This window comes from Sminthopsis crassicaudata, chromosome 3, assembly GCF_048593235.1.
Source record: "Sminthopsis crassicaudata isolate SCR6 chromosome 3, ASM4859323v1, whole genome shotgun sequence".
NCBI lineage: Eukaryota > Metazoa > Chordata > Mammalia > Dasyuromorphia > Dasyuridae > Sminthopsis > Sminthopsis crassicaudata.
Window position 1 is genome coordinate 40,608,664 of NC_133619.1, and position 11,533 is coordinate 40,620,196.

At 34.2% G+C, this 11,533-nt stretch overlaps 1 protein-coding gene across 1 annotated transcript; it reads right to left on the minus strand.

Moving 5' to 3' along the window:
* Positions 1 to 961: 961 nt before the first annotated feature.
* LOC141561857 (arylacetamide deacetylase-like) lies at positions 962 to 11,149 on the minus strand. The gene is made up of 5 exons (XM_074301956.1): positions 11,110 to 11,149; positions 8,173 to 8,382; positions 4,858 to 4,927; positions 3,950 to 4,121; positions 962 to 1,570 (listed from the first exon to the last, which is right to left on the minus strand). Exons 1-5 carry the CDS (start codon positions 11,147 to 11,149, stop codon positions 962 to 964), a joined length of 1,101 nt encoding a protein of 366 aa, XP_074158057.1.
* Positions 11,150 to 11,533: the final 384 nt, after the last annotated feature.

Here is an 11,533-nt window from a genome sequence, read left to right on the forward strand (position 1 = left end):
GCATGAATTGGATTTAAGAGAGCCAGAGCTGGACCCTCTTTTCCAATGTCACTGGAGTCCAGTAGTAAGACAAAAGTCAAAATGACTGATGCCCCCTGGATGTAGTCAATGAAGGGCTGCCATTCATACCCAGGGCCATGAATCCCAAATCCAGCCTTTCCTTCATTTGGCCATGATGTGTCCTTATCTTTATTTTCTAAGATTCAGTTTCAGTCAGTGTGTTTGTGAGAAAAGAAGAGAGGGAATTCTTAGAAGAGAAGGCATTTGCAAAGTGAAAATAGAAGTTGGCTTTTGGGATTAATTTTTCTTTTAAATAGAGATTTGGGATAAGTACACTTGTCACATAACAAGAGAGTCCAGGCAGTTTCCATAGCCCCAACTCTCTGATCAAATGGCCTTTCTCAGGACTTGATGGAGGGAGTCTTTAAGAAATATTCTATGCTAGAATAGCAGAAGGTACCGCAGGTCACTGACTGCTTGGTTTAGGATTGCCAGCTCGTGAGGGATGGAAGCAGGAATGGGGCAGTTCCGGGAACAGATGCTGTTAAATTCTCCCCTTTCTTATTCTATCCAGTAGCACAAAAGGAAGATGACCAAGGGGTAGTATGGGTCTGAAATTCAGGGTGCCAGAACTCTCCAAATAGGAGAAAGAGACTGAAAGAGGGGAGAATTGGAAGGAGATGTGTAACTTGGAACTACACTTGGAAATTTGAAATCTTTCCTCCAGATTACATGATTATACTCAGAAATTAGATTCTTTGTGATTAAGATTATTAACATGATTTATAAGGTGAGCTTTTCTGGTTTGAGCTGAGAACCTCACGTGCCCATCTACCCTCCAAACCCCCATTGTTCAATATTGTTTCCATTAGAAACCTTGTTCTCAGTTTCAAACTATTTACAAATGGATTCATAGAACAAATCATTCTTGATTAGCAGAACGCATGCATTCCCATGCGTTTCATAAATTCTCATTTAGTCCACGAAGGTATAAATTTACTAACTTAAAGCTAATACGTAAAGTAACTGGAGGTGTTGTAAACAAAAGCAATGCATGAAATCCACCTTCAAGGTGGTCATGGACAACTTTGACTCCATTGCTACGGAGGCGAGAAACATACATGAGCGCCTCATCCCTTAAGACATCGTGTTCACAGGTGAGAATGTAAGTTAATGGAAGTTTGCACAATGCTGAATCATTAGCCAATAAAGGGGAGGCTCTGAAATCCACAATCCCTGGAAATTTTTCTGCTATCTTGGAACTTCCATAAATGGGGTTGGTATAAACGTGTCTTTTTTTAAATTTCTCAGGAAGCAGAAGACTCCAGTTGACAAACTTGAAAAGATGGCTAAATTTGGCAGATATGTGTCGATTAGTCACAAAAGCCTGCTCAAGGGTCTTATCACTGGTGAAACCATTGCTCAAAAGTTTCAATAACACGGCCTTTGTCAATAGAATCCCATGTTCATTTTCCCTATGGGATGGCAAGTCTGTATCAATTGTTTGTAAAAATGGGTAAATTAAAGCTTGCATTCTGAATTTATTTTTGACTTCAGGATCGATCATCACCTGTAAATGTTAGAATATGCATTAATCAATCAATTAATTAATCAAACATTTCTTAACTGCCTACTCAGAATCTTTTATATTTCTAAGAGAAAAAAAAGGTTATTTTTCATTTAGAATACTCAAAAACCAGGCCTAAATGGCTGCTGTTAGTTAGTAATTCCAGTGCTGATAATATTTTCTAAATAAATGCTAAAAAGTTAGACAAATTCAATATTCACTTAATATAGACATTTCTTCTTTTATAAAATGAAACTTTAAAAAATTAATTAAAACCATTATAATTCATCAAATATCATTACTTTGTGATCATTAAATTAAATTTGAGATTTGTTTGAAAACCTTGCTTAAACTTCTGGTTAAAATGTTCTTTTCTATAAAAGGAAGTTTTTTAAAAAATTAAAAAAATTTACTTATAATTACTTATAAAGGAAATTTCAACATTCATTTTTAAAAAGTTCCAAATTTTATACTTCTTTCTTTTCCTTAGATAGTAAGTAATCAGATATAGGGTATACATGTGCAACTAAACTATATAAAACATTTCCACATTAGTTACTTTGTGGATTACTGTTCCAGAAATGATAGGAGCAACCTCATTCATCTATTTAGAAGGTAGATCAGTGTCATGATTGTTTTCAATCCACAAGCCACATTGGCTAAGAAAGCCAGAAATCTAAGAATAGATTTATTATTTCTATTAATTTTTCTTGAAGGAACCAAACAAACTAAAAATAGAAAAGAAAAAATCCCTTATTTAAAAAATTAAATAAATTTAGTTATAAATTTTAATTCAAACTACTATAACTAATTAAATATAATAACTTTGTGATCATTAAATCAAATTTGAGATTGATTTAAAAGTCTTTTTAGAAAAAAGAATGTTGCAAGCCTCTGGGAAAAGAAGAGAATGAAAGACAGGGATCATTACTAAGGAGGGTAAGGGCCAACCTCATTCAGTGAGATAGAAATAGACCAGTATCTTAACTGTTTACACCCCACAAACTACAGTGCACTAGAGAACCCTGAAACCCCCAAATGGAGGGAATTTTAATATTCATGAAAAAGCAAAAAAAAAAGAAAGGAAAATTTTTTTCTTGTATATGTTTGAACTTAGTCATAAGGTCTTTTAGTCTGCAGATGAAATCACACAGCTAGATTTCAATTTCTTCTTTTCTCTTTCTTTCACTTTTCCCCTCTTCCTTCTCCTCCCCTTTTCTAGCCCCTACAAGGGATTACAAGGTTATAGTGAAAATCAAATGAGTTCATCTTTGTAAATCATTTAACAATTATCTGATAAATGGTAGGTGCTTAATAGATGCTCATCCTCCTCCCTTCTACTCCCCCCTCACCCTCACCCCATTCAAAACACTGCATTATCTGGAAAACAACCACTTTGAGAATAAAAACAATTGACAAGACAGATTTCTTCAGGATATGAGTTATCTAATTATGCTCTAATGTTACTAATTAATATAGTTACTGACTAGTTACTAATTAATATGATTAGTTAGAATACAGAAGAAATTCTAGTGAGAGTGTTTATAGCTAGATGTCCTTATATTTGAAAAAAAGTTTACCCCAGGGAATCACTTCCTTTAAGGCAGAATTCAGTTTTCAATGGTTGATGCCATCTTTAATTTTAAGTCTTTGAGAGTAATGTTTTTTCTTTTTTTGGTTTTGTCTTTCTTTGGGCCCCTAGAACTTAGCACAGTGCCTAAATACTTTGTAAGATTTAATTCAACATGTTCAAAACTTAAGAAATAGAGAAAGAAAAAATTTTTTTAAAGGACTTCCTTTGTCCAATCCCTTAACTCACCAGCATTCTTGTCTATAATAGCCAAACTTTATGGTGGCAAAGATGGGACCTGCTGGTTCACTGCTGGTTTACAAGATTGGACAATTATAAAGTTTTAGATCTGAGAGGTGTTAAATACTTATGTAGGCCAACAGTTTTTAAACTTTTTGATATCAGGACTCATTTATACCCTAAAATTATTAATAATTAATTATTATATACTTTTGTGTAGGTGAATCATTATTAATACTTGCTGTACACAAAAATTAAAACATCTTAGTGTTATTGGAAACAAATCTTCATGGACTTCCACAAAAAATTTGCAGGGACCCTCAGGATTCCTAGACTACATTTTGAGAACCACCAATCTATTTGAATCCTTCCCCTCTCTCTCATTTTGCAGGTATAAGACTCATATAGGTAGATGACTTCTTGAGAGTCACCTAGATAGTAACAAAATTGAAATTTGAATCTTGATTTTTAGACTCTTCCGCCTCAGCAGAATATAGTACATGAAATAAAGAATGATCACATGAAAAAAAGTGATTCTAACTGGAATAATTAAAACATGGAGAGCATCTTACCAGTTGGGCTACAGAGGCTGCTGCTGTCCCTCCAACACTGTCTCCTGAAATGCCTACTCTAGTGGGGTCCACACCATATTTTGCCAAAATTTCATCCTGTAGAAAGAACTTCACTACATTGTAGACATCTTCCAGTTGAGTTGGAAAATGGTATTTAGGAGCAAGTCTGTAGCTTTAAAGAGAATAGAACATTGATCACATGACTCTCACTGTGACTATGTAGACATCTCTCTAAAAGAATCAATTCAGTAAGAGAATGTCAATATGCCAAAGTTTCATTCTTCATGTTAAGCTCCTATTTTCCATTGTCTTCCATTTTCTACAGCCACTATAAAAAAGGAAAAAGCCAGGAGATCTTGGATCTCCTTGTGATCTTGGATGATATTAGAAACTTGGGATACTCCTGTCTGGATAGGATGGTTGCAAGATCCATCAAAGATTCTAAATTACTCTGGAGTTGGTTGTAGGGAGTCTACTAGGATTCTGATCCACCTGTCTCTAGGAGCAGTTTCCTGCATAGTGTTCAAGATTCTCAGGTGACTCCATTTCTTTCCCAAAGGAGAGAATCTTGAAGGATTACATGAAAAAAGGTGATTCTAACTGGGATAATTAAAAAAACAGAGAGCATCTTACCATATGAATCATTGAGGCTTTACTAGGAGTTAGTAAAATCTCATACTATTGTTTACTAACAATTGTCACTCTATGTTTCATGGTATATAAGGGAAGTAGGAGCATATATAGTGCTCCCTGGGAGATGTGTACTAACTTCCCAGGCATTAAGAAACCTTAATGAAAATAATGTGATGTAACTATCATTTGGTTCATTGGTGAAGAATGAGTTACGTTCCCTCCCCTTGGCCAAAACCAAACATAAACATAATTTTAGAAGGAAAAAAAATTCTTACTCGGATGACACAACAACAGCATCCAGTTCACCTGCTATTCTTCTTGTCAATGAGTCATAAGGCAGCATTGCTGGAAGGAGAAATATCACATTGATGACATTGGCCAACACGAGTGAAAATGTTCAGGAATGACACGAGGGCCAAATTTTGATCTTGACTCAGCCCAGAACATCCTCTCATTTGGAACAAGGACCACAAAATGAAAGAGGTTCAGCATTATGATAGGTTCTAAAAAGCAGTATCCTGGTACAGAGATTAAGTGAGAGCCATTTGATTACAGCCGTATGGGTATAGGAATAAGGCTTAATGTGTACCATCTTACACCCCAACTTCTAGACTTTTTATCAGTGGTAACTTACAGAATGTTATACTCAAAGGTAGGGCTTAATACATAGTAAGTGCTGAAAATTATTTTTTGCTCATACATTAATTCAGTGTCAGTCACCTTGATGGCATCCATTAGCCTATATGTATGAGCCATATATGTATGACATATGCCTCGCAATAATTTTCTGCTTTCCTTCTGATCTTGGCTCCATTTGTTTTATTTCTGTAAAACCTTTTAAATTAATTAATCTGAATTATCTATTTCATACCTAACTTTATTATGTATCTCTTTTTTAATCATAAATTGTTCACCTGTCCATAATTCTGATGTTCTTTTAATTTTCTTGTAATGTTTCTCTTTATATCCAGGTCATTTATCCATTTTAACTTTATCTTGGTAAATGGTATGAGATATCAGTCTATACTCAGTTTCTACCATATTGCTTTCCAGTTTTCCTGACAATTTTTACCAAGTGATGAATTTTTACTCTCAAATTTTTAGTCTTTGCACTTGCCACATATAAAGTGATTGTATTTATTTGTTGCTGAAAATTGCATGTTAAATACTCAGTTCCAATTGCACTTTCTCACCATTCTCCCACTTCCCAATTGCCTTCCCTTTAAAAGTATATTCCATTGACACTGGAGATATCTTTTATGTTCATAATTATCAAAATGTTTTCCAAGAAGAAAACATTCAAATTTATTCAAATATGAGCTCCTTGAAGGCAGGGTTCTTGTTTTTACATTTCTTTGAATCCCCAGTTCTCAGAAAAAATGCCTGGCACATATTTAGCCATTTTGTTATTGTGTCATCATTTTTCAGTTCTGTCTGACTTTTCATGACCCTATTTGGGGTTTTCTTTGCAAAAATTCTGGAGTACTTTGTTATTTTCTTCTCTGGTTCATTTTTACAGATGAAGAACTGAGGTAAACAGATTTAAGTGACTTGTCCATAGTGATATTGCTAGTAAGTCTTTGAGGCCAGATTTAAATTCATGAAGATGAGTTTTTCTGACTCCAATCCCAGGACTTTATCCACTAAGTCATCAAGATCTCATGGCAAGTTCAGTAAATGATTGGTGACTTACTGGTTGGGTATAGATGACAGATTAGATTAACAATTAGTCAAGGATTGATGCCCAAAGATTATTGCCAACGAAATCTTGCCTTATAGACTCATGTCCGAGAGTATGTTTTAAATTGCTTAATGTTACTGAAATCATCTGTTCAACTTTCTGAAATGTGAATTTATTCAAACCGAAGCACACTAAAAGTCCAAAAGGAACTTCTTTTTCCTGTGGCTTTTGTATATTGCTTCAGTTAGTGAAAGCCTAAGCACTAAACAATGTAAAAACTTAAATGGAGTAAGGCTCTGTTTGGAATTTGCTGAAGTTAGCTCCTTTTGAGAGCAAGGATGATGAGAAAAGCAATATATTCTTCCCATTTGGTAGCACTGGTATTCTAACCCTACTAGTGCCCAATAGATATTAAATTGTGAATGAAATCAGATAACTTAAGTCACAGTTGGGGGAGAAACTTAGAGAAATAGAATATATTGCTTCTCAGCACACAGTAGTAACATTGAGAGTGGAACCTGAGACTCTTGACTCCCGATACAATAATACTTCAACTCCACATGTTATTCATTTTTACAGTCCTTTAAGGAAGACAAATTAGTTACTCTTTTGCTACTGGAAGTTGTCATTATCTAACTTCAATCAATGCAAACTGATTATCAACCAAGCTCCTCAAGGACAAGGATAATAATTGTTTTTTAATCTTTTTTCCCCCACCTTCTCGCATAATGCTTCTAAAACCAAGACTTTCCTGGCCATGCTTCTGCACCTACTATGGTAGATTATTTAGTACACAAAAATTCAGATAAATAACTTGTTTAATAAAAAAATCTAAATATATTTGCTTAAAAGGGACTAAAAAGTAAAAAGAGGTGAAGAAAGATAAATCAGGTAGAATTACAAGCGAGGAGAATAAGGGCAGTTGACACTGAATTTCCCTGATGTCTTAGGAGCTCTCCCTGCCCAGAACCTGAAATTGTTTTTATGTTCTTCTGGTTCAAGAGCTCCATATTTAATTCCCACTTCAATCCATTTTGGAACAAAGTTAATTTCAATTCCCACAGATCTGCTCCATGGCTCTTGATTTTGTACGTCTGTGGGGGTGAATTTAAATCTCTCTAGTTTTACTTGTGTCCTGGCATTCAACAGTAGGCACTTAACAAATGTTTAATCAATGTTTGTTGCCTTGTATTGAACTCAATTTGAATATTGAAGATGAGGAATAAATGCAAAAGGGAGAAGAAGAAAGAGAAGGGAGAGAGAGAAGAAAAAAGAAAGAAGAATGAAATAGAGAAAAAAGAAGCAGGAAAAAAGGAATATAAAGAAAGAAAAGAAGGAAAAAGGAGAATTAGAAGGAGAAAGATAGCAACTACAGTAATAATCATCAATAATTGACTGAATAATCATCATGCTCATATTTGATATGGAAAAGGATTGAGAACATGCACTTTCTTCTCATCTATTTCATCCCTAGCACTTATCACAGGAGTTGTCATAAAATAAAAGATTATTTTCACTGATTGATTCATTATTTATTATTGCAGTAGAGGGGAACTTTAGACATAGAATAATGAATATATTGTTGTCAGAAACCCTTAAGAGAGTGGTTAGTTTTGTCTAATATTTTTGTATTTGTTTTTCCTTATTTTGATTGTAAGGGAAACCCCATTTTTTAGAAATAAAATATATCAATATAATAGCATATAAAAACTTGAAGAAGAAAAAAAACACCTTAGCTCCAAAGGAATAATTTAAGGCACAACTAAATATTTCTTCCTCCTTTATTTATGATATATTTCTGCTGAAAGAGATGATTTTTGTATTACCAATCATGGAATTTCACAAACAGAAAGGTTATATAACAGTTCTGCCAGAGCCATATTGTTTCCTAAAGAAACATTATACTCACCAGCACTTCCAAAGGAAATTGCACCACCATGAATGTAAATCACAGCTCTCTTCAGCCCATCCACCTTCTTTGTTGGCATATATAACCGTACCGGAACTCCGACAAATGTTGTATCAGTCACTGTAAGGTTTTCATCTGAAATTGGTGCTGTATTTAGCAATCTTGTCATCATAAATAAAGTTTCTCCATGGTGCATCAGTCCTAGCTTCTCTATAAGAAAAATCTATTAAAGTATAAACCAAAAGGAAGGTGAACAATCATTTTAGGTGAGACCATGATTATAATATATAGACCTAGGACTATTGCTCCCCCCATTTTAATGTGACTTGAAATACTTTTCCTTCCATTGTACTCACTCCCCAATTTTATTATTAAATAATTGAGGAACGTAAAGACAAGGAGATTTCAATTCTTATCTTAAAACTTGCTTTCACCCAGTGCTAGAAAGAGCTCAGTTTAAGAACTGAACTACCATGGTACAACTAATCCCTCCATAGGTTTAGGTTGCAATCCTCTCAGGACTTTTCATCCTTTGGGATTTGCATCTCTGCCATTCTGTTAAGTTTCATTCACAGATGCAGGATCGCAGGAAGACAACACAATTTCAAAGACACAGAAGTCAATCTTTAAGAAATATCAAAAAGTAAAAAATTGGAAAAGATAATGACTAGCAATATCAATTCTACAATAGACTCAGATTTATTTCAATGCAATTCAATAAGAAGCTAAATTATCTAGTGTGGGGCAGGTCTCACACCACATACCGAAAATACAAAAACAAAAATAGAAAAGTATGCTTTTGAGCAACAATTCTTTTATCTCTATTTCAAAAATGATTTGTGTCCTGTTTCAGAAAATATGAGAAAGGAGCAGGCCATTTTTCCTAGAAGATTATTTTTAGAGACATATGATATGTGGACAGAATATAGATCCCATTATGTCTTTTTAATGAATTAAAAACAAATTTAAGGCAAAAATCTGTCTTATGCAACATGTTAAATTTATATTATCCACACATATTAACATTATATCACATATATTTCATGTAAACATATATGTCTATCCATCTATGAAATGATAGTTTTGGTCAGGAAAATAAATTTGATAAAAATCACCTTGATTTAATATTCTACTGAGCTATAGAGCTAAGCAAGACACAAGGTAGGGAGATATGGTCCTTCCAAGGGTCTACACTTGTGTCATAGGTGATCTGTAGCACAAAGTCAAATAGATGAGGAAATGGTCTCATTTTCATGTAATGCTCTGTTGACTAAATGGAGTCTACCATGATGACTCAGTAGTCACTCAACAGTTATCTGTGTGGCCATCAAAAAGGCAAAACAAAGTGGATGCAGAATGCTTATATATCAGGTGATAGAATGGTGTTGCAACCCTTCTCTTCAGAGAGGAGATTACATTACTGTGTATATTGGAACAGTCATGACAGATAGACAAATAATTGGACCAGAATCCAAGAAAATGAAAAATCCATAAATTGCTCCCCCATCTTTCATCTTTCCATGTAATCTGGCTCACCAATAGCTGTCCTGAAATTCTCTCCTGAAATTATAATGTTCTCATAGTCATAATTAGATTGCACCATATGGAGAATACTAACACCAAAAAAGATAGTCTTTTGTGGCAGGAAGTAACTCAAGGATATATAGAAAGTCCTTGTACCATTGTACTCAATGGGAAATGTGGTGTGTGGTTCTCTTTAGAGGTAGATAAAAACTACCATTCAAGAATATGGGAGATGGGGACTTTGTGGGGCAGAGTGTTAAACTCAGGGTTTGAATCTGAAGTTTGAACTTGAGTTCAAATTCTCAGTTTGCCACTTATTACTTTCAAGTATGACCTTGGAGAAGACATTTTGTTTTTTTCAGTTTCTTCACCTGTAAAATGAGGAATTTAGAATAAATGATCTCTAATATTCCTGTCAACACTAAATTAATGAGCTAATGAACTAAAAAAAAGGGGAAAAAAGAACAATAAAAAGAAAAGGAAAGAGGATTCCAGTGGGTCAGATATTCATAAATGCAAAAAATTTGCATTGATTTACATGAAATCTTATAAGAACCAGAAATATTCAAAGAAATATAGGAAAACTCTTAGAATAATTAGAAAGTTAAAAAACAAAACCAATAACTAAAAGTAAGAATATGAAGAGATCAATCTGACAAATAAAAATTATTAAAATATAAAAAAAAGAATATGAAGAGATCAGAAGGTATGAGGGCATTGCCATGGATCCCTCAAAAGTACTTACTCAGAAGGGAGGGCAATGACATTCCCTGATATTATAAGATTCATTACAAAGTCTGTTGACTATGGACAAAATTGGTTTAGATGAGTTAAGAAGGACTGGCCCAAATACGCCTTCTGCAAGCCAAGAAGGTGTTTCTGCAGGTCTGTTAGTAATCTTTTTGGAGGGTCTTTGTATGCTTTACTGGTATGAGATCCACTTGGAGACAGGGCTTGGAACAACTTTGGTATTGTTCACCCCAACACAAACATGCATACACATATCATATATTGGATTGGAGTCTGAGGATTCAATTCCACAGAAAATTGACCCTATGATGATTGAAATATAGATTCCCTTAGGCTATTAATCTCACAAAAAATGGAGATGCTTAGTTATTCCTTAAGGAAAAGGAGTCTATAATTTTTTAAAATTGATCTCTATATTTCAATATAATTGCTTTCTTTTGAAATCCTATGTATTCTATTTTATTCATTTAAGGGAGAGAATATATATTTATACATTGCCTATTACGTGTCAGGTACTGTGCTAGCTCACAACAGTCCTTTGAGGCAGGTGTTATTATCTACATTTAACAGTTGAGGAAATTGAGACAAAGCTTACGCGACTTTGCCTAAGGTCACACATTTAATAAGTTTCTGAGGTCAGATATGAATTGTAGAACCACTTACTACCGGTTTCAAACTTCACCAGAATATCATAAGGATCCATGGCATAAAATGGTTAAGAAACACATTTCTGAGACTATTTGAGAGCCCCACATAGTAATATTGATATAGTTAGTCAATAGCATTGATTAAACACTTACTATGTGCCACACATTGGGCTAAAAACAGACTACAAAGAATGGCAAAAATTGGTAATTGTGCTTAGGAAGCTCCATTCTATTATAGTGACAACATACAAGATATATACAAGGCAAATGAAAGAAATCTCAGAAGGAAGAAACTGGGTAGGAGGGAGGTAGGGTAAAAAGAGGCAGAGTTGGGCAAATAGAATCTAGTGTGCAGGAAATAGTAAGAAAACCAATATATTTGGATCAAAGAATACACAAGGGAGAGAAAAGTATAAGAAGACTGAAAAGATAGGAAAGGG